Raw genomic sequence first — 24,301 nt, 5'->3', positions numbered from 1 at the left:
GCAATTGGGAACTAAATAATGGTGTAGTTTTGTTCAAAAGCAATCTATATTTTTCATGAAGATAAGAGCCATATTACATTTGCTATAGAAAGATGCCGCGAAAGGAAAAAGCTGCATGTTACTGATATGACAAAAAACATAACAAATTCCACTTATGAAAGTGTTCTGCCCTATAAGAACATATTGAATGAAAGCCATTATTCCAGGAGAGTGAGCCATGCAGAAATGCGGATTTATTAGGGTTTGTTTTGAAATGTAATTTGTACAGCGAGCTTTTTTATTCCTTTGATGGCGATGAAACAGATTTATTGGCTACATGTTGGACGTGCAATAGATAACAGATAACCAAGGGGGACGTTTTAATAAAACACTCAGGAAAGAAGAAGGAAAAGTGAGTGAATATGTCTGCTTACATTTCAGCTAATAAATAAAAAGTACAGATGGGGCTTTAACCGAAAACCGTCCCGGTTATTGCAGCCTGGAAGGTTTATTGAAAACTGGGGAGAACACTTGAATTTTTCATACTTACAGCTACGACGTGAGCTGCACAAGCCAGAACGAGGTGACACACGTTTTGATTTGGGTGCCCAAGCCGATGTTTTCATGGCAAACTTGCACGTGCTCGTGAAGGGGACGAGCGGTCCCCTGATCGTGAGGGCGTCTGCTTCGGCTACTTCTGACTCTGCTCTGGGACTCTGGGCAACTGAGCAAGACAGGGAGTTCAGCAGCCCCCCCCCCCAACCCCCGGCGGTAAGAACCTGGGTGTTTCTAGGGAAGTTTGGCATCTTCAATAAGAAATGAATGTCCTTTCGTCTCAAAGAGCTGAAAGGAAAGGAGGATGCGACTAAGGACAGTGGAGAACATGCCCCGTGCTTTGAAGCGTGTGTTTAGGCCCCTTCCCTGAGCCCGGGGCTTACCCAGCCTGCCTCACACCCCCTCACTCAAGGCGCTTCGAGTCACTAGGGCCCTAGACTCACGGAAGAAATCGGCTCTCCTTTTTTGTTTCAAGGCAGCAAGAAAACTGGGGCTTTCTCGGAGTAGCCCTGGAGCTATCTGGATTTCATCATGCTCTCTCTCAAGAGCCTTGCTCTGGAGAATGATGAATCACTTCCTACTCCAGGAGTCAGCCTCCTTTCCAACAGACACTGAGGACCCAGGGAGGGAAGATGACTCTGAATACCAGTAATGAACTCAAGGTCGCAAGTGGTGGGGCAAGGCCAAATTCGTGTTCCTGTAACTTGCAGGACGGCTTCTCAGAACAAGCTCCACAGGCCTGGAGAGAACCACACACCCAGATCGGATTTCACTTAGTTCAGAAACAGGAATTCAGAATGGCAAGTGAGGGTACAATTAGGAATTTACATCAATAAAATTGGGTTGTTTTAATACACGAAAGCTTTTAGGCTATAAATAATTCATGATGCTTGCCAAATTTAAATGCCATTGTAAATCCACGTTTGTATATCAAAGAGACAGGAGCACAAAAGCAAGAGACATAAAATGAATTAGCATAGTTTGGAGAGTTTGGACCCATTATTAAATATGGATCCAATCAAATATTCCACCCGATTTCCAGTTCCGTTAATATTTCTACGTTCACTCTTCTTACTTTCAACTACCCAAATCTTTCAATGAACAGTATTTTGAAAGGCTCATACAAAGTCCCCATGTCATTTTCCAAAGGAGTTACTTCTGTGGAGGGGTTTTCAGGAAGAAACAGTTCAAATTTCTGCTACAGTTAATAAATTGTCTCTGGGAGGATTATAATAAACCTTCCAAGAAATTTTTTTGAGACAGGTGTTAATGTTAAATGAATTTGCATGCCTCAGCAAGATGCATAAAAAGAAGACTTAATGACTTAATTTCTAAAGCATCTATATTATTATGGCATGCTTCTGGAGATGGGTAATTATTGTCTACAGAGGTAAGCATGTAGTGCATCCCATGGGAAAAATGTTAGGTCTGTGCCTTTTCCCCAGAAACCATAGCTTTTTTTTTTTTTTTTTACACTTAAGATGTATATATAAAGAAAAGCTCATTTATTGGATTTTAATATAAAAGGTGCTCTCTTTAAAAGAGCAAGATCCACCGCTGTTTTGTGATTCAAATTTAAAAATAAAACAATCTTCTGAATCTTCCAAGGCCATGTTTCAGGTAATTTAATATGTCCCTGAATTTGTCAAAAGATTTTAAGGGTCTAAATAACTCAACCATATGTCAGCTCTGGTGTACCTGGTTGTATATACTGAATAAACCGTTTGATGTATTTATGCACAGACACGGAAAATATACACATATGTATACATACGTGTATATATTCTCCGACACTATTATTAAATGCAATCCTATATTCTGGGATACAGAAGTTGATGATATACCTTTCTACTTGCCATGGCTAACAAAGCTAGGTTGAAACTCAGCAACCACTTGTATTCATTGCTTTGCAGGCTAAGTGAAGTTCGGTTGCTGGTGGGCAAGGGTCTCTTACCACACCCTCCTTAAACTAAAGATTCGTTCATGCTCAGTGTTAGCATGTGCACATTCTTTATCGAGGCGGTCTCGAGCTGCAGATGCAGTCACACCGCTCGTGGTGGTCCAACTGGATGTCAACGAGAGCCATGTGCTTCGCTCTGCCCCTCCTCTTGAAATGGCCAGGCTCAAACTTTAATACCTAGGACAAGAAGCATATTTCCTGTTAGAAAGCCCTGAGAGTTTAGCACAACTAGATACCCCTTAGGCTCTTTTTGACAACTGGTTCCCAATCTTTTGAGAAGCCAATGAAAACTATGGACTTGCTGTCATGATGCTCTCCTGTAAGTTTTTACAGTCATCAACTTCCTGGCGTGGAGTGGTCTGTGATCACAGAGTAACGTCACCTGCGTTACCAGCCCTGAGTACCAAGGTGAGCTCAGGGGTCCTGGCAGGCACTTCTCGATAGCTTTCAAAGGCCCTGTGTCGTGCCGAGTGTTGCTCCAAATACTGTCATAAAGATTCTTCTGAACAGAGCATATGTTATGGATAAATACAAAACCGAGCATTTATTACTTCCGTAGACAGAACAATGAAAAAAGTCATGAACATAATACACCAGTGTGGCTAAACGTTTGGTCGATGTAAAATATTTTGCCCTGATGAAGGTGATTAGTGGCCATAATTAAGTGAAAATGTGTTTATGTTCTTATACATTTGTTAATATACAATACCTTTTACAATTCAAAACAGACCAGGCTCCATTAAAATCCTTCTACATAATATCTGTGTATCAATACAGCATTTCTTCATAAAGTATAATCCTTAATTTTTTTAAATTAATAAGTTGATTATAATGACGTGGATGGAGCTAGAGAGTATGACGCTAAGTGAAATAAGTCAGAGAAAGACAAACACCATATGATTTCACTCATATGTGGAATTTAAGAAACAAAACAAATGAACATGGGGGGAAAAGAGAGAGAGGCAAACCGAGAAACAGACTTAACTACAGAGAACACACTGCTGGTGACCAGAGGGGAGGTGAGTGGGGGAGGAACAGGTGACGGGGATGGGGCAGTGCACCTGTCGTCATGAGCACGGGTGATGTATGGACGTGCTGAATCACTGCATTGTACACCTGAAACTGATATTACATTGTATGTTAACACACTGGAATTTAAATAAAAACTTACAAAAATCTAAGTTGAAACATGATTTTAGTACGTTTACATGGAAGCTAACTTCTTCCCTGCTGTGGCGTTGCTAAAATCAAACATTGCTCATCTCAGACACAACTACTTGGAAAATCACATACATGCGTCCACAGACACTACCTGGTCAGTTTAACTGCTTCTCTTCTGTATGTTCTTAGGTTCCTGTTAGCCTTTAACTTTTGATTTTTTTTCTATTTTCCTTTCAGGCTCCAAACTCCATCGGATGCTACCATACAATGATGTTGTATTTTATAGTTTTCAAAGGATTTGCACAGACACGTTATTTCTTTTGCCCTCCAACAAATCTTGTCACATAGTAGAGGATGTATCCTTATCCCCATCTTATAGATGGGAGGACTGAGACCCTCAAGGAGGCCGTGTGCCTTGTGCGGGGTCTTCTGGCCATTTGGACTGGCGCACAGGGCTCTGTCCCCTAGGGTCCTAGCACACTGGGACCAACGCCTCTTTGATGTGCCCATGATTTCTTTTTGTGTCTCAAGGGGTGTCAAGCTCCACATGGGACCTGGAGTGGGGACCTGGAGTGGGGACTGAGGTGCTCTGGCTGGCAGGCTCTGGTCCTAGATGAAGGCTACCTGTGGCAAAATCTTGTTTAGAGTCCGCGGGACTTCTCATGGCATTCGTCTGATTCTTGACTACGAATTCTCTTCCCAGCAATGTGCTCACCTTCACATCATTACCTGCTTCGAGTCACAAACAGGCCAAAACCATTGGCAGGAAAAGCAGGGTGAGAGTCCTCAGCACTTTGTACCCCTTCATTTAGCCAGGCTGGGCCGGGGCCCCAGTGAGGAGGAGAATAAGTCACCTCGTTTGTCCCATGTTCGATCCAGCTCTGGAGTCTGGACTCGCTAACACACTGTGGAACACGGATTCCCACGTGCAGCAGGGCTTCAGAAGAATACTTATGAGTACAAAACAAGGGGGGAAGGGACTCCCTACGAGAGTTCATGCCAGGGGCACAAAGACTCAAAAACATCTGCTGTTGGTAAAGCTGATGCAAATGGCAGGTCGGATAGCTACTTCTATTGCTCTCTTGTTCTCCTGCAACTCTACTACTCTGGCAATATGTATCGCGCAACGTCACCCGATTTACTTTGTGTTGTCTCTATTCGTCGGATTAAAGTGCTTCGAGGGCAAGGACAACAGAAACTGCTACTAAGATCACGGAGTATCTGCCAGATGTCACACACTGTTGTAAGGGACTTTGCTGGTATTATCTGGACTTCCCTGCAGCACTCTTAGGTACTGTTCTAATTCTCATGCGTAAGGAAAGAGAGATTACGCTAGTTGCCCAAAGTTACAGAGTTGGCAGGAGAATGGGTGGCACTGGAACTTGACTCCAGGTGGATGAGCTCACCTGTGAAATGGGAACTGATGTTCGTATGGCTCAGTAGCCTGTTGGGAACACAGCAGCTGGAAAAGAAACACCCGGGAGGGGGGGGAGGTGCCAACGCGGAAGTGAACGCTCCTATTCTCTCCTTTTCACCTCCTCCTGCGTCTCCTCTCATTACCTGTCTCCCTGCACCTCCAACAAACACAGGGGACAGACACACAAGCCAGGAAATAAAGCAGAGGCCAAAAAAAGGGCCCCACGCTTTGGGCCACTTTTAACCCTTTCACAATTCTGGCCAAAGATTTAAAGTATGAAGAGCAGAATTACAATGACATCTGCCCTTGTGTGTGGCTTCCGTGTTCTCTCCTGCTGGGAACTACATGGGAAAAAAAAAGATGTTGCTTCTTCATACAAAAACAAGTAAGTAAAAACAAAACAAAACCAAACAAAACAAAGAATGAAGACTGCAGAGTGTCTGCCATTTTGGGGTGCTGAATGGCCCCGCCCACGACGAATCGGCAAGTCCAGCTGTGCTATATTTGGTCGGAGTGCCTCGGAAGGCGTTAGAAGTTTGAGTCCTACAGCTCCGCCAGGAATCTCTCCAATACGCATCAGTCACTGTGGTCCAAGACTCTACGTAAACCAGATTTGGGGGTCTGCAGATGTAGGGGAGGGAAAGGACTCCTAAGACGATGGCACACGATAAGCATAAGGTCGTGATGAAAGCCGCATGACTTGTGATGACCGCCCCTGGACATTCAGGGCTCTGGTGATTCACTTTCTCATTTGACGGCAAACAAAAGTGCGTGCGGTGGGATGGGCGCAGAGCCAGGGCAGCATTTCTAACTGGTCTCCTCATGGTTCAGGGGTTTTCCCTGTGTTTTATATTAAGCAACGTGAGCACAGTATATATGTGCTTTGCTGATAAGAAGAGAAAAATGAATTGGCAGACACTTTCCCAGACAAGACAGGAAAGCACTGTTTGAACAAAGTGGAAATTGGACTGCTTTCCTGGCTGATCACAGCACTGATGCTCAAAGCTTTCAGACCATGTAATGGTCTTAGGTGCAGATACACAGCATTGAAAGGAGGAAGAAAGCAAAGCCGACTTGAGAGAGCCTGGAAAGTTAAAAGAGAAGTGAAAAGCCTTCATCTGGGAAGGCACACTGGCTGGTGATAGGTTGTCTGGTCACTTTGAAAGGGAAGGAACCACTGCATTAATTACAGTTGCTGAAGGACACTTACTAATAGGAACCATCCCCAAATGCTTTCCTATTTTCCAGCTAGGGTTCACAGCTGCAAGCACGCCCTGAAATAAAAATCCACTGACGAGCAGCCAGCCACTTCCTACGACCTGTGGGTGGAGATGGAAATCCTGAACCCTCTCCACCACCTGGAAAACCACACGAAGCCAGGCAAAGTTGACTTTTACTAACTGGAGAACGACTAAGCCAGTTGGTGGCTTTCACAACACTACACAAAGGCAAAGACGCGCAGTCTGCAAATTACCATATCACGAAAGATATTTCACCTCGGTTGCTCGCCCCGTAGCCAATAAACCACTGAATAAATCATTACCATAAAGCTATTACACTAATAAAACAATACTAGGCAAAAAAGCTATCTGGTGAGTTGGGTTCTTCTTTATTGGGAATATAAAAAAAAGGTTGTTAAGGCCTTGTAATAGTTCTCAAATTAATGGCTGACATAGGAACACAAACACATATTTCAGGACAAACGCACTGTATAAGCTGGACTCATTAAGAGTTTATTTAAGATTCTCCCCAACTTCTAAAGCAGGAGGTATTTCGTATACATATAGCTTCTGATCTTAAGAAAAATCCTCCTATTTTTGCTTCCATTTTGAGCTTTTCCATGCTTCTAGACTTTACGAAAAATGTGCAGAGAGTTTAGATTTTTAAGGGCTGCTAGTCCATTTTTCTGAAACATAAGTGATTACAAGCAAAAGCATCTTGAGAAGGGAGAGCACGTTATTTTCTGCCTGGGTAATTACCAAACTTGCAGGCAGCAGTCCCAGCTCGTGGAACATCATAGCGGAAGGGCTGATTCCACGTCATAAGACAGGTACTCGGTAAGACAGACATCGATGACAGAGTTTAGCTGCGCTTCCCTGGCCCATGAAGTCTGCAGGTGACCAAAGGCTGGGATTATAGTCAGGGTCCATAAAACAATCATGAATACTGAAAATGCAATCTTGCTCTCTGTAGACATTAAGTTTTCTGGGAGCACTCTGGGGTTTGGGGTGCACTCAGCTGCAGGCCAACCTTTAAAGAACTAAGCCGTTCCATAATTTCGACAGCACCTTTCAGGGCTCATGACTACCCACTGCAGAAAACGTTCACGGAAGGCTAACCGGGCACCAAATTCAGCGCACAGAATTCGCAGGGAGGACCGTTCATGTCACGAGGGGTCTTGTCTACTTGAGGGGAGCACACCCCCATGCAGGTGTGCAAAGCAATGGTGGGAAGCTAGGTCTAGAAGGAAAGGGGTGTGCACATTTGGTCGTACTTAAATGTAGGGTCCATTCACTTGGGGAGTCATCGAGGCTGCAGGGAAGCCAGACCTCGCAGAAAACTCCATCCACATCTGTTCTGGGCTTCCAAGTCTTCAGCTCTCGCCTTTGTCCAGTATCCCCATGAGCTAAGTGTCAGTGGTATCACTGATGTGTGAGTGAACTTTCCATCAACATTAACTGTTCCGATCACATCTTTATTCCTTTACATTGACCTAGCACTTCCACACCAATCTGCTTATATTCCTTACGTAATTTCAGTAAGGTAGGATTTGGGGGTAGGATAGCATAATAGTTAATGGATACCATGTAATTTCAGGTCTGCCTGGGAACCCAAAATTGTGGGTTACTGTGGGGATGAAGCGAGGAACCCACACATCCCTAGGCTCCCCTACATGGCAAAGCTGGAACCAGAGGCCACGTCTTCCTTTCAGTCAGGCAATGTTTTGCTCTGTTGCCCCGTCTCTGGTCGGAAACACAGCCTTGGGAGTGTGGTCTCACAGTCTCACCCAAAGAGAGAGAAAGAGGAGGAAGCAGGGAGACTCTACACTAGCTGTAGAAATGCAATTTCCAGAAAAACAAAAGAGATTTTCTTGACTTTTGTTATGATTGGTTATAATCAGAACCCCAAATCTCACTGCTTTTGCCACAGAGTAGAAACTTTTTGGAAACATTTTTTTTTTTCTGTCTCCTTGATCTCAATTTCCAATTTTTGCTAAATGTGTTTCTATGGAACATGCTTAAACATGTAAAAACTAAAATTACTATTCTTTTATCCCAAATCTGAAGTTCAACAGTTTAAAACTTTTAATCAATCTTTTTGTTCATATAAATACCTGCTTACATTTCCTAACTCTTAAGCTGTAATAGGAAGCACATTTTTTTTTTTAAAGATTTTATTTATTTATGTGACAGAAAGACAGCCAGCGAGAGAGGGAACACAAGCAGGGGGAGTGGGACAGGAAGAAGCAGGCTCATAGCGGAAGAGCCTGATGTGGGACTCGATCCCGGAACGCCGGGATCACGCCCTGAGCCGAAGGCAGACGCTTAACGACTGCGCTACCCAGGCGCCCCAAGGAAGCACATTTTTAACATGAAACTCTGGAGTGAAACAAAAATAATCCTCTAAAGTCATTATTTCTTTTCCAGTTTGTCCAGAGACAGGAATGGTTGTGCCAGAAACACAAACGGGACTGGGCTGCACTCTTCAATACGGCAGCCACCAGCCCTGTGTAGCTGTTTACATTTAAGTAAGTTAAAATCATATAAAACGCAAAGTCTGGTCTCCTGTTTGCGTCCGTACACGTCAGTGGCCCCCCAACCACATGTTGCTGGAGGCACCGTCGGGCGGGGCAGGGAGGGAAGATTTCCATCACTGCAGAAGGTTCTACTAGACAGGCTAGGTGGTTATAGCAGCATCTCGACAAAATCACGAGAGGAAAGACAGAGAAATTAACTTCGATCTTTCTCTCTCTGCTTTGTGAGTTTTTGGCTCTTGCCTGAATGTCCACAGACAGGGAACCAAATGATGAAAACCAGTTAAGTATTAATTTAAAAGGTCACCGTATTTCTAGGGAAGATCCTGTTCCTTCAAGGAGCATTATGAAGGCAAGATGGGAACTGAACTGACAGCATCCTCTAATGGTCTACATGTTTTCTGGAAGCTTCCTTTTGAAAAATCACTACCCCGAAGTGTCTTTTGTATCCTATACATTCCAAGAGGCATCAAAGAACTACTAGGAGCAAACAGGAAAAATACCTTAACAGGAGACCTACAAACTTGAGAACAGAAAGTCATAAAGGAGGTAACACTGTATCGCACAGTGAAAAATGCTCAACCCCTACTCGAGCAACAGCACGACCCCTGGAAAGAACAATTACCTAAGCTTCATCAGGAACCTTATTATTTTTCAGATTTTATGCCTTAAACCCTGAGTGCTGAAATATTTGCACAGAGTCACACAGGCCTGCGTATGTGACAAGTTCCAGTTACCTCCTTAAGGGTGCTCGTGGCCCATGGAAACTCATTTCACATCTCATCAGTTACAACCAGAAGCTAGGGAAACTGGTTTCTCGTGTCTCTGGGGTAAGAACACAGACACCGAATAGAACAAAGAACCAGGATTTTTCCCTCATGAGCCTCGCTCAGGCAACCCCCATTGCTGGAAACGGTACAAGCCTTCTACTCTTTCCCACGAGGCACTCAACAGAGTGATCACCATGACACCCTGCAAGAGATTTTAGGAGTCACGGGGCAATGTGCCAGGCACATTTGTCCCAGGTATGCAGCGGCTGAGACAGCGATTGATGCTGTTTTGTCCCTTCGTCCAGCACCTGGCAGAGTGATTTTGTGTAGAGCTCTGCAAACCCCAGAAGTAAAAATACTGTGATACAATGTTTCAAAGAGATGCTTCCGAGAGCAGTGTCCAAAAGATGCTGACATCTCAGACCTGCTCATGTGATGAACAGAGATCAAGGGCTTCCCTTTCTAGATATTAATTGTGAACAGAAATTACAGGTAACAGCTCTGTGGTGCAGAGACAAGAAAAGAAGCAAGAGAAGGGCCCTTCAGAGTTCTTTAGCTTTAACTGTCTGGGAGGTGAGGGTTTTTTGAAGGGGTGGGGTGTATGTCCAACTCTACCATTTCCGCAATAAACATTTTAAAAAACGAAGCTGTAACTTCTATCTGAGCAGAGTCCAGAGGAAAATAACACACTCTACAAATAGATCAAAAGCCTGCACTTGAATGCTTTTCCTCAGCGTTATGCCTAGGCAGAGATCTTGTCACTCCCTGGATTACTTAACTCTAGCCTGGTTATTGCATTCTTCACTGATCCTCGCGGTATGACTAACATGACGAAATTCAGGTCCTTAGATGCAAAGGACAACATCCAATCTAGAGTTCATCAGGTCATACAAAAATAAAACACAATGAACACATTCTCTGGACATGAAAACATTTTTTTTTTCCCCTTGAAAACTGCAGGGTGGAGTAAGAAATTCTTATGACCAAGAAAATAAGCTCTATGTAGGTCTAAAATAATGTTTCCCCCGTGTAAGGTAAGCATGGTCACTGTGGCATTGACTTCCTACACTTCCCAAGTTGAAAATACCACTATGACATATCCATTCTCCTTTAGCTCCGAAGTCACCTCTCAAACTTGTTCATATTGTTTTATTGTTTTCAGGATTAAAAAAGCAAAACAAAACACCCAGTTTTACAAAGCTGGGCGCTTTATTTAGGGAGCACTCTCTAGTCCTTTGTTCTGGTGGATACAGAGGAAAAGCAGCTCAAACAATCCTTTCTAATGATAATATCTGCTTCCTTGTTTAGATTATATTCTCAAGCACATTTTTAATAATATTTTTTATTATACTATGTTAGTCACCATACAGTACATCCCTAGTTTTTGATGTAAAGTTCAAGCACATTTCTGTATGATGTTTCACATCTTACAAAATGCATTCCATATGCATTATTCCATATGCATCATTGGATCTCCAGAATCACTTTATAAATTATTGTCTGATATAATTTCTTAGTCCCATTTCACATATGTGAAAACTGAGTCTCTAAATTTTGTAACTTGTGATGCTCCCATGATGGGGAAGTAACAGCTGCTGCCAACGTCAGGAGTGGCTCTGACTGTCCTTCAATCTACTCTTTCTTTAATGCTAAGTAAAGTGCTGTGAATTTAAAAAGGAAAAAGCACAGTGTTACTAGTGATAAGAACAGACTCTGGAGAGAGTCTCTGCAGAGAGCAGAACTCTGTTCTCCCTAAATTTTTGTTCCTCTTTTATCTTCATATTTACTTTTGTTTAGTTTTGCATACTTTCAGAGCTGATTCCCCAGGTAGCACTCCGCAGTATTTGGGAAAAATTGGCATTTTTGGAAGAAAAATAATATCATATTTAGAGAATTAGAAAGTGTCTCTATTTTCTGTCAATCTACATTTTGCTGTCTTCACTCTGCTTAATTTCTTAAGGACTTAACTGAATTCAAGTTTGGACCTTAAAATTAGAATTCTTAAAGCAACCTAGATTTTGCAGTGATAGGCTTTATGAATTCTATAATATTACTACAAAGAGGCCATGTAAGCCCTGAATCACTGCATCATGCATTTGATTATATAATCTAACAAAGATATTGTCCCACAGGTTGTATTATGATGATGAGAAATAAGAGTCCAGGGGTGCCTAGGTGGTTCAGTCGGTTAAGTGTCTGCCTTCAGTTCAGGTCATGGTCCTGGGGTCCTGGGATCGAGTCCCACGTTGGGACCCCGCTCAGCAGGGGAGTCTGCTTCTCCTTCTCCCTCTGGCCCTCTCCTCCACCTCTTGTGCTCTCACTCCGTCTCTCTCAAATGAATAAATAAATGAAATCTTAAAAAAAAAAAAAAGAAGAGAAAAAAGAGTCCATCCTTCAGGAAGGACTTAGACCCTCTAGGCATCTGGCTTGGCAAGTTTAGCTCATGTATAATTTCAGCTCCCTATCATCCTTCTGGCTGTGTGCCTTTGTGCAGTGAACGACATGAACAACTGTACCCAGTGGGCCGGTCCAACACCCTACAGATTACATAGCATTTGCAGCTGGAAAGAACTCATATGTTACAGTGTTGCAGCACTGCAGCACAGACGTTTGAGAAGGGCATACCTCATGATACTTTTTCACAGTTTTCCCGGAGCTGCAGGTGCAGGATTTCCAGTTGATGGTCCCACAGCCACAGTTGCCCCCACAGCGCTGCACGAGGAGGCAACGGGGAAAGAAGACCACGTGCGTGAGCTTCAGCTCCTCTCTTAAGTTGACGGAGTAATTCCTGGGAGTGCAACTGTAGCGCTTGACGTCATCATTGAGCCTGTCCAGGTCGACTGCAAGAAACATACAGGTATGAGTGAGCACATGACCTGAAGCAAAAACTCCCGGCAGGTGTTTTGGGGAAGGGGGTGGGAAGATGCTGTCAGAATGACCTTAATGCAGAGATCGAATCTGTCCCTGGGATCTCAGTTATTAACCTAACATGGAAGGTGGAAAATCTGATTCTCTTTGATCCCATCTGCCCTTCCAAATAAATAAATAAATAATCAACAACAAGGAAAAACAAAAAACTCTCAAAAAACTTGGCTAACTCTTTATCTTGGTTCAAATTCCCTTGTACCTTTTTTAATGTAAAAAAAAATTCTGAGGAAAGAAAATGAAGTGTTCAGCAATTTAAAATAACTGCCTTTATCTTAAAAAAAAACAAAAACAACAAAAACCCAACAACATAAATCGCTTCTTGATTCTAAATAAACCCTGAACTCTAAACCATTATTTAAATATCATTTGAATTATATCAGGGATGCATTAGGGACAACTACTCTATTATGTTTGGCTGGTAATGAAATTTTACAGGGAAGTGTGAAGAAGGAAAAGGTTTCAGCTTCATTTTAACTCCAAGGTCAACCAAAACGTCAAAGAAGATGGCACTCAGGGGCTGTGCGTGTGATGGGTCTTTGCGGGCTGGGTCCTAGATGGCAGCAGAGCACATGGGTCAGGGCTGGCTTTGCAGCAAAGCTGCGGCTGCCTGGCCACCCGGCAGCTGGAAAGTGACCCGACTGCGTCCAACCTCTTCTTCCCCATCTATAAAATATACACGGCAGACCTTTACCTACTTCACAGCAATATTGGCAGGACTGAGTCTAGTGTGCCTGGCACTCGGTTAATGCCGATTACGATTATTCATCTTCCTTCATTTCAATCTTTCCTCCACCTTTCCTTTTAAAGTCAAATGGTCCAAAATTAAAAAAAAAAAAAAAATCCAGGCCTTTCTGTTTCTCTCTGTTGGTCATGACTCTGGGTCAGTGATTGTCGAGGGGGTGTGGTTACTGGGACTTCTGTGAATTAAGAGCATCACCCTCAATTTTCAAATTGTAGTCACAGATATTTACTTGAATTAACGTTATATTATTGTATTTACATAGGTTACATTCAACGTTCTGGAAAAGCCACCTGATCCTCCACGCACTTGGCCTGCGAGCCCTCTGACCACGCCCCAGAGTGCTTCCCTCGTCACCGGCCAGGTGGGCACAGGAGGAACCCCACAAAGGCCAGGCAGACCGCAGCAGGCTTCCTCTGGACTCCAGCCCCTGCAAGTGTCTTAGTCTCAAACCCAAACTGCAGTTTGATGGGCAGTGAGAGGGCCCTTTTGGGGTAGAGGCCAGAGGCTAAGGATGCTGTGGGAGAACGCACGGGAGGGGAACCAAAAGCAAAGGAGGCGCAGGTGGGTGAAGAGTCCCCTTAACAGCACGAAGTCCGCGGAAAGTCTGGCCATATGGCCGGGTGACCCTGTGAATAAGGAATGACTGACAATTGGATTGGTGCCCTGCCCTGAGAGCCTTTCCATATGTGCAACTGGGCTTTGATTCTCAAGGGCAGGGATTCTTTTCCCCCAACTGCTATGTGCTGAGCCCACGACACTGGGGGGGGGGGGGGGGGGTGCAGAATAAATGGTGAATAATTTCCGTGCGTTATTTATTGCTGTTTTTTTCCTTCCTTTGCAAAGACATGTCCTAAGTTTAGCTATAATGAATCCAGATTTAAATTGAATGAACTGTGTCTTGGGAAAGGAACCATTTTATTGGTGTGAAAGCCCAGGAAATGACTGCAAGCAAAGCAGGAAGGATTACATAAATGGGTTAGGAAGCGCAGCCACAACCCATTACGAGTGTCACCTTGAGATAAACAGTGACGCGGTGCAGTGCTGTGCTGTGGACAGGGCTGGGGCGGCGGCCGGACCTGCCACGTGTGATCACGGGCGTCTGTCTGGTCTCATGCCCAGGACTCAAAGAGTGCGGTTAGCAGGAGGGGGTTGGTGGGGCGTGGAAGGGCGGAGAGTGACAGGCAGGGGGGCACTGAGGGTCTCTAGGTCAGCCCCTGCTAGGCACCTTCCGCCTGTCACCGCACTTCACGTGGGGACAGCGGGAAACTGGGATTTGGAGCTCTTCCCCTTTGGCTCCAGTTTCTGGCACATCTAGGAGAACTGGGACATGGCAGGTCCCCAAGACCCGAAGGAGAAGATGGAGCTCCCCGGGGCGGTAGTGGGTCTGGGGCGGCGAACGGCTGCAGCCTTCCCTCCAGGATACCCCCAAGCCCCGCGACAGCACCCCTGTTCTCCAGGGTTCAGCTAAACCCGCAGGTGCCTGAGCGAGCCAGGAAAAGGCACATCCTCCTTACTCTTGTGGAAGCAGGACTGTACACTGGGCAACTGTTTTACGGACCAGCACTGGTCCGCTCCGTGGCCTGCCCGCCCTGAAGAGACGTGAGATGCCGTCCGTTTTACGCATCCATTCACTGATGTGACCGGTGCCACCATGGCCCAGGGTAACTGCCGTGGCATCCAGCTGCCCCACGTCTCTGTGGACTGAAACCACCAAGGCGCTCGATTTAGAACTCGACGTAAAAGGTTCTTCTGAGTGGATGCAAACACCTGCGAGGCGTGACTGCAGGCGTTCTGCAGGGGACACGGGTTCCTCATCAGAGGAGACAACTGCGGCTGCACCCAGAGCAGGGTGCAGACCAGAGGCTGAGTGGCCAGTGAGGTTCCGGTGCGTCCCCGCGTGGGGGCTCTGCTTGAGCCTCTGGAGGGAGATCCAGGGAGAGGGCAGTGCTTTCCATTCCCACTTCTGTCTCCACAGACGAGCAGGACAGGGCAGCAAGGACGTCCCAAACGTAATTCAAAGGCCCGTGAATTTCATCTGTTTTCCCTTATTTCACCCCGATGTGTGTAATGTTATAATCCCTCTTTCACTGTCCTTTTGAATTTGAGTCTTGTCTTTTCCTGGGTCTTCAACACCCGTTTTCTGGGCTGGGCACTGACAATCTGTTGGAAGGGCTGAGAAGGGGCTGCCATCCTCAAAGACTTTCCCTGGACACGTCAGTCCGATGTGGGCACTGCGCAGGGCAGCGGGAGCACCCCTCTTCTTGCAGCCATGGCCTCAGAGCACAGTACTTGCAGAAGATCCTTGTGCTGTGATGAGTTCTGGGGTCTGAGCACTGGGTGGGGACGTGTCAAGCAGGACAGTATTCCATCTCCAACCCACTGAGGCTCAAGTGTGGGAGGACGGAGAGTCAGCCTGGTCTGTTTGATCCCAGCCACCTCGGCCTACAGCCCTGAGTCCCAGGAAACCTGAGAAGCTCTTCACATACGCGCCTGCAAGACCACCCCCCCCCACGCCCAATGCTATGAATTACATACCATTATTCTCTCACTTTCACAGGGCAGGAAACTGAGCCTCTGAGAAGTTAAGAAAAACACTTGTCCACAGCCACACACCAAGTCATGGCAGAGCTAGAGTGTGAATCCAGGCTTTCTCACGCCTCCGTGGGCTGACAGCTGTGGTCTGAAGATCTGAAGGGAGGTGCAAAGGGCAGCTTCCACAAGCTATGCTGGAGTCTCCCCACTGGAGTCACACTTGCAGTCCCAAGGACCAGGCTTCCCAGGTGGGTGATAGACCGTGACCTGCCATTTTCAAGCTGTTGGCAATGATGTGCACCCAAGCCGTGTGTCCCGTGCACACACATTCACTTACCGGGTTCTGGCTAACTGCCTGGAGCCTGCTTCTTCCTGGCATCCAACAACATAATGAGTTTCTCTGTTTCCCCTGATTTGAGGGACCCTGTGTCTATGCACAATCTTCACTGCAAGAAAAAATGAGGACAAACGCCTTCTTGCCCTCACCCGCCTGTGGTCTTAGTCATGAAAATTGGTCGGAAGCCAATGCAAAGAGCTGAACGGATTGATAAGAAAAATCTGTCTTCAGAGGGAACCCACGCTGGAGCCCTAAAGATCTTTCTGATAGGACAGATAAAGCCAGGACGGGCGCACCTCGTGGCACTGTGTCTTGGCGGATACTCGGAGGTTCCGCCTTATCCCCCAGATTGGAGGTTTGTGGCAGCCCCAGGCTGTGCCCGTCTATTGGTGCCATTTTCTCCCAGCAGCAATTGTTTACTTTGTCGCATTTTGATAAATCTCACAATACTTCAGACTTTTTCATTATTATCATATCTGTATGGTGATCTGTGATCAGCAATTATGACTCACTGAAAGCTCAGATGATGGGTAAGTATTTTTTAGTATTAAAGCATTTTTAAATTAAGCTATAAACATTGTTTCTTCAGACATAATGCTATTGCACACTTGGCTACAGCATAGCGTAAACACAACTTTTACACGCTCCGGGAAACCACAGCAATCGTCTGACCTGCTCTTTTGTGATATTGGCTTTCTTGCTATGGAGTAACAGGGCTGGGACCGAATGCACCGTATGTCCCACATGTGCCTGCACTGGGGCTCGCACGCTTGGCACGCATGGCGTGGGCACCAGTCAACTCATGATAACATTTTAAAAGCCTTCTGTAAGTGGATCGTTTCAAGTGTTTTTGTGAATATAAAAATTCATCGTGAAACAAAACAACGTCCTCCCTTTGAATGTAGGAAAGTGTGGTTTTTTCTCTCCGTGCATGTTTAATTCACTGCCTGTTTGCTTAACAGGAGAGGACGACCCCCGTGGGTCAGTCTCTGGGTGTCAGGTTTATTGGCGGCTTTCACCGTGCTGGTCTTCCATCCATCTTTACTCCGCTGTGGGTGTCGCTACCCTTCTCTTGATCTCCCTGAGTCCACTGGCGTCTCCAGTTAAACTTGCACATGTTCTTAGAACCAGGACGCATATTCTAACGATCAGACCAAGGCTTTATAGTGCTAAGATTCTTTATAAACTCTTTCAGCATGCGCTAATATGTACGTGTATACATTAGTGCATGTTTAGCATGTGGTAAGGCATGGGAGGTGCATGTGCCTGAAGTAGGGCCATATATATATATATATACATATACTTTATTAATACCACGCTTTTGTCATTCTATTTTGCTTCCTCTAGCACTCAAGTGTACCATGTCATTTTAATCTTCCAGGGCTCAAGTCAAAAGCCACGTTCAGCCTCCCTGTCCTCTGACCCTCCGACATGCGCTCGCCACGCCTTCTCTGCCCTGTTACGGTACCTACTTCACAGACTTGCTTTGTCACTGTCTTTTATTTAGGTGTTTCTCATCCATTAAAATATAAAGTTCTTGGAATCAAAGAGTTAATCATCTTCTGATCCCTCTTCTCCTAGTGCTTTGTCCGTAGTGGAGAACCCCAATGTAGGTCATGTAAGTCCTGCTCTCCTAAAACCACGTGCTTTCAACCAGGTCCCGCTGAAAGACATACGGCATCTCCGAAGACTGAGCATGCCAGTTCAGGATCTTTGAAATAAGTAAGTCCAATTAAAAAAAAAAATGAAGTCCCTATGGCACCCCAGACAGCTGTTTCTGATTCTCCTTAAATCTTTTGTGACTCTGAATGGATACCCATAAACTTAAAGTCAGGATCAGAAAAAGTTCTGGACGTCGGCAGCGCCACTCATCAATCCAGATTTCCTTCGCAAGGATTAGGTCCTTAACAACGACTATCTGAAGGACTCAACCTGCTGATGGTCTAGGTGAGGACTGGGAAGCGAGATTCTAGAACCAGCTCTACCGAGGATGAACGATGACACATGAAGAGGACTGGCACCAAGACCCACGGAACCTAGGAGCAGGGCCACAGGGAAACGAGGGCGTCCAGAAGGCTCGCTCCCTGACGCACCTCGATGTGCTCAGAAATACGCCCTTCGCCATGGGGAAAAGGACAGTCTGTTATGTAAAACACTGAAAATGAGACTTTATTCTACGACACAGATTTACGAGGCTTTGGGTGAGGGTAGGAGGTAAGGGGGATGTATGAATAATTGTAGTATTTTATACCGAGTATAGGGTTTCTCAGCCTTTTTCAAGGTTCATAAATTCCCCAGGAGGAGTCTGCTCATCTTTACGGACATTACAACCTCACTGTGATTTTCAGATTCCCTCGCCCATAAATCAGCACATAATTGTGAAAACTCTTTCCACACCCTAAGCCCAATTTGGAAGTGCAAATAAATCTGGAAAGAATGATGATTTTGTAACTTTTAATGAGAAAATATCAGGATATTTTAAACTTAAAATCATGAATTTCTTGACTCCATTTGCTGGTTTAATTTCTAAAGAACGGACATATTTACCACATGTATTTATAGTGATTAACCTAAGTCACAAGGTTCCCAATCAGACAACACCAAATTTTGGGGGATTAAAAACATTGCTAAGCGATGAGTGAATGGACATGTACTGAGCACCTACTGTGTGCCTGGTTCTCTCTAAGATGCTGTCATACTTGCAACTCTCAGTGAATTCTGGTAACAAATCCTAGTTGCAGACAGGACTTCCCCATACATGTGGGACCCAAGAGGCAGAGGAGTTAAGTGACCTGCCTAAGGTCCCTGGACACATAGTAGCTGTTTGACAAACACATGCTACAAAATGGATGAGCGCATGGCCGTCTGCAAGGCGCTGAGCAAGGCATGAAGGCTGCTGACATCATCAGAGGGCAATTCTCTGATCTCTAAGGACTGTGACCTGGTGGGACGTGGGAAGTACATCTATGCAACGAAAAACAGGAAAACAAGCTCGGAGGTGAACGTTTCAGGGAGATCGTGAAACATCTTTCTCTCAGGAGCTGGACTCTGAGTTCCCCCAGCCTGGCCTGTGCAGCGAACAAACCCAGATTCATGGCATGGCTCTCTCCTTTGCAGCTGTCACAGGACCTTTCCGATTTTCTTTTAGTATATAAATCGGGAATAACAGTACTCTTCTGCCAAGAAATTTATTAAGATTGAATGCGTTAAGAGGTGCCCCGGTGGCACAGTTGGTTAAGCGTCCAACTCTTGGATTTGGCTCAGGTCTTGATCTCAGGGTCATGGTATCGAGCCCCACGTCAGGCTCCATGCTCAGCAGGGAGTCTGCTTGAGATTCTCTCTCTCCCTCTCCCTCTGCCCCTCCCTCTCATGCTGTCTCTCTCTAAAATAAAGAAATAAAACCTTAAAAAAAATCGAATGAGTTAAGAGTGTTTGAGGCACTGACCCAAATCCTAGCTCTCAGCAGGTATCCCCCAGAATGCTGTCAAAATGGGTAAAACAGGTAAATGAGTAAGATTAAGACAGAATGACCCAAACAGCTGAGGTGCTGCACTTGGGGACCACTAAGGAAAGGAATGTCATGTCCATCTTGATCTCAATGTCAGAAGGCAATGATCTGGTGTGTTCACTTTAATTCCCTGGGACTTAGCACAGTCCTTTGCAGGTCAAGACTTACTGAGCTGGTTCTCCCAGCACTGGCGGTTCTGAAAGGAGCATGTGCTGTAGGAGGGTGCTTCCTCCCTAAGTCCACAGGGGCACAGAGCAAAAGGATGCTCTGGGGAGGGTCCGAATGCTTCCCAGAAAAAGTGGGTAAGATCCCGCAAGGCAAAGACAGTCATCAATAGCCAGAGTGACTGTTGTGGGAAAGGCACACACATCCTCCCAGACCCCAGAAGTTACCATTAAATGGTGGTCTCCACCATTAAGTGGCATTTTCCAATCAATGTGCCTTGATGGGGGGGGGTAACAGGTGATGAAAGGGGGTCAGGATACCCACAAAGATGGACCACCTCATCATCTGGGAGAAAAGCAGAGGCGCCAGGAAGAAACACACTAAAATTCTTGTCCCTGCGCCAAGACTTCCTTCAAAGCTTTTATGTACGCCCACACAGACACGCCCAATGTGATGAACAACAACGCGGCTTTTACTAACATTTTCTGGCAAACTGAGTGGGGACTTCAGATCCTTACAAGTCATGCGGGTCATCAACAGTGGCCACAGTCTAAAAAAAGAAGTGCTTTTCAAAGGAAACATCCAACAAGCCAGAAAAGTTTCCGGGTAAACTGTATCCTAGAAAAGTTTAGTACTTGCCGAGCATTTTGTAAACTTGTAAGGAGTGTACTGATTTTACAGACCCTTAAATCTGACAGTATTTGGATGCCCCGTGGGAGGCTCTCCAGATGAGCGATGATTATCTTACCACCCTACAGGGAAGAAAGCAGAAGAGTTCACAGAAATATCTTGATTCTGTGCAGTTTTACTGAAGTAACAGTAGTAGCTATCATTTACTGAGGGCCTGTGTTAGATAGTCTCTATTATTAATCCTAACACGACTTGGCAAAGTGGCTATAATTAGAGCCACTCTGCAAAGCACACAAGGCAGAGGCTCAAGGGTCTACAAGCGACTTCCCCGAGGCCACTGTTCTTTGGATGTGAGTTAGAATTTTATCGCAAATTTACTTGACTACAAAGTCCATGCTCTTCTCGCTAAGCATCCTTTCTTTTGCTCTCATTCTATCAAATTTGTGGAAGACAATTTTCACACTGATAGGGACGGCTTTTACTTGGGGCATACTATGGGGTTCAGCAAGTTCAATGAAGGCAACCCTCTTTCAACATCAGAAATTAGAAAAATAAATCCATTTTGATTTATGTCCCCAGTACCCCTGCTTAATTGACAGAGAGGTAGTTCCAGGGGCGATAGCTCAAGCCTGACTAACCGGATTCATCACTAGTGTCAGCCAAAGGCCTTCTGCACGGTGCTACCCAGACAGCAAACAGACAAAGCTACGAGCATTCATCCTGTGACGGCTCAGCATGCTCCAAACTACATTCATGTCTTAATACATGTGAGATTATTTCCCGCATTCGAGATCATTTATGAAAGAGCGAAACTTGTATTTTCCTAGTTCGTAAACAAGGGCATGACAAAGAAATGGCAATAAAGGACTCATTTAAAAATCAGAAGAATTTTGACTTAGGAGAATTCAGAACAAAGTCAAACATTTTGATATTAAACATATTTTTGTCATTTAATCCTCAGCTTCCACGCCAGTTATTTACCTAAAAATCTCATTCAAATTAAAAAGTTAAGTGGTTTAAGGGCGCCTGGGTGGCTCAGTCGTTAAGTGTCTGCCTTCGGCTCCGGGCGTGATCCCAGAGTCCTCGGATTGAGCCCCGCATCAGGCTCGCTGCTCCGCTGGGAGCCTGCTTCTCCCTCTCCCACTTCCCCTGCTTGTGTTCCCTCTCTCGCTGGCTGTCTCTCTCTCTGTCAAATAAATAAATAAAATCTTAAAAAAAAAAAAAAAGTCAAGTGGTTTAGATCTTAGAGCAAAATAGTGTCACGTAAGAAATCACAGAATTGGTATCGGAGCCTCTCAAGTGGGTTAATAACTGTCTCAGATATAGAACGCCTAACCATTTAGAGTCTGTAAAAAATCACATATTTCAAACCCTGTCACTTAGAATCAATTTAATGTCAATACATTTACTCCACTCAATGTGGAAATACTGATTTTTTTTTTTTAAAGAGGAGTGCACGTGAATTTTGGCACATGCATTAAAAAAAAAAAGCAAGCTTTTGAAAAAGAATTTACTTGTGGGTGGAGTCTTTTGGGTTTTCCATACAGAGTATCATGTCAAGAGAGACAGTCTGACTTCTTCTTTAACAATATGGATACCGTTTATCCCTTTTTGTTGTCTGATTGCTGTTGCAAGGACTTCTAGTACTATGTTGAATCATAGTGGCGAGAGTGGGCATCCTTGTCGTGTTCCTGATCTTAAGGGAAAGGCTTCCAGCTTTTCCCCATTGAGAATAATATTCGCTGTAGGCTTTTCATAGATGGTTTTTATGAAATTGAGGAATGTACCCCCTATCCCTACACTCTGAAGGGTTTTAATCAGGAAAGGATGCTGTATTTTGTCAAATGCTTTTTCTAGATCTATTGAGAGGATCATATTGTTTTTGACTCTTTTCTTGTTGATGTGATCCATAACACTGATAGATCTGTGAATGTTGAACCACCCTTGCATCCCAGGGATGAATAGCACTTGGTCATGATGGATAATCCTTTTAATGTACTGTTGGGATCCTATTAGATAGGATCTTGTTGAGAATTTTGGCATCCATATTCATCAGGGATATCGGTCTGTAATTCTCCTCTCTGATGGGGTCCTTGCCTGGTTTGGGGATCAAGGTAATACTGGCCTCTTATAGAGCAATTCAGTAATGTGGTAGGATAAAAAAAAATCAATGCTCAGAAATCAGTTGCATTTCTATACACGAACAATGAGACTGAAGAAAGAGAAATTAGGGAATCCATTCCATTTACAATAGCACCAAAAATCATACGATATCTCAGAATTAACTTAACCAGAGAGGTAAAGGATCTATATTCCAGAAACTACAGATCACTCTTGAATGACACTGAAGAAGACACAAAAAGATGGAAAAACATTCCATGCTCATGGATCGGAAGAATAAACATAGTTAAAATGCCTATGCTCCCCAGAACAATCTACACTTTCAATGCCATCCCGATCAAAATACCAATGACATTTTTCAAAGAGCTGGAACAAACAGCCCTTAAATTTGTGTGGAAGCAGAAAAGGCCCCGAATCACCAAGGAATTGTTCAAAGGAAAAACAAAGCTGGTGGCATCACGTTGCCTGATTTCAAGCTACACTACAAAGCTGTGATCACAAAGACAGCATGGTACTGGCATAAAAACAGACACATAGACCAATGGAACAGAATAGAGAACCCAGAAATGGACCCTCGGCTCTTTGGGCAACTAATCTTTGATAAAGCAGGAAAAAACATCCGGTGGAAAAAAGACAGTCTCTTCAATAAATGGTGCTGGGAAAATTGGACAGCTACATGCAAAAGAATGAAAGTTGACCACTCACACCACACACAAAGATAAACTCCAAAAGGACGAAAGACCTCGATGTGAGACAGGAATCCATCAAAATCATAGAGGAGAACATAGGCTGCAACCTCTTTGACATTGGCCACAGCAACTTCTTTCATGACACATCTCCAAAGGCAAGGGAATCAAAAGAAAAAATGAACTTGTGGGACTTCATCGAGATAAAAAGCTTCTGCACAGCCAAGGAAACAGTCAAAAAAACTAAAAGGCAGCCCATGGAATGGGAGAAGATATTTGCAAATGACACTACAGATAAAAGACTGGTATCCAAGATCTATAAAGAACTTCTCAAACTCAATACATGAGAAACAAATAATCAAATCAAAAAATGGGCAGAAGATATGAACAGACACTTTTCCAATGAAGACATACAAATGGCTAACAGACACATGAAAAAAATGTTCAAAATCATTGGGCATCAGGGAAATTCAAATCAAAATCACCTTGAGACACCATGTTACGCCAGTTAGACTGGCAAAACTTGACCAGGCAAGAAACAACAAATGTTGGAGAGGATGTGGAGAAAGGGGATCCCTCTTACACTGTTGGTGGGAATGCAAGTTGGTACAGCCACTTTAGAAAACAGAGTGGAGGTCCCTTAAAAAGTTAAAAATAGAGCTACCCTATGATCCAGCAATTGCACTACTGGGTATTTACCCCAAAGATACAGACATACTGAAGAGAAGGGCCATATGCACCCCAATGTTCATAGCAACATTGTCCACAATAGCTAAATTGTGGAAGGAGCCCAGATGCCCTTCAACAGACGAAAGGATAAAGATGTGGTCCATATATACAATGGAATATTATTCAGCCATCAGAAAGAACGATTACCCAACATTTGCAGCAACATGGACGGGACTGGAGGAGATTATGCTAAGTGAAATAAGTCAAGCAGAGAAAGACAATTTTCATATGGTTTCACTCATTTATGGAACATTAGAAATAGCAGGGAGATCGGTAGGAGAAGGAAGGGAAGAATGAAGGGGGGTAAACAGAAGGGGGAATGAACCA

At 44.5% G+C, this 24,301-nt stretch overlaps 1 protein-coding gene across 2 annotated transcripts in view; it reads right to left on the bottom strand.

The window, feature by feature from the left end:
- Positions 1-211: 211 nt before the first annotated feature.
- Positions 212-24,301, bottom strand: part of PDGFD (platelet derived growth factor D) — a 225,082-nt gene continuing 200,992 nt past the window's right edge. For both annotated transcript variants that reach the window (XM_040631278.1, XM_008690222.2), the window contains exons 6-7: positions 12,222-12,436; positions 212-2,671 (exon numbers count right to left, since the gene is read on the bottom strand). In XM_040631278.1, coding sequence (XP_040487212.1) covers positions 2,546-2,671; positions 12,222-12,436 — 341 coding nt within the window. In that variant the 3' untranslated portion in view covers positions 212-2,545. The remainder of the gene's footprint in view (positions 2,672-12,221; positions 12,437-24,301) is intronic.

This window comes from Ursus maritimus, unplaced genomic scaffold (genome assembly GCF_017311325.1).
Source record: "Ursus maritimus isolate PB19 unplaced genomic scaffold, ASM1731132v1 scaffold_16, whole genome shotgun sequence".
In the NCBI taxonomy this organism is placed as follows: Eukaryota; Metazoa; Chordata; class Mammalia; order Carnivora; family Ursidae; genus Ursus; species Ursus maritimus.
The sequence above is the reverse complement of the archived record's forward strand: the minus strand, read 5'-3'. Positions and strand labels throughout refer to the sequence as shown.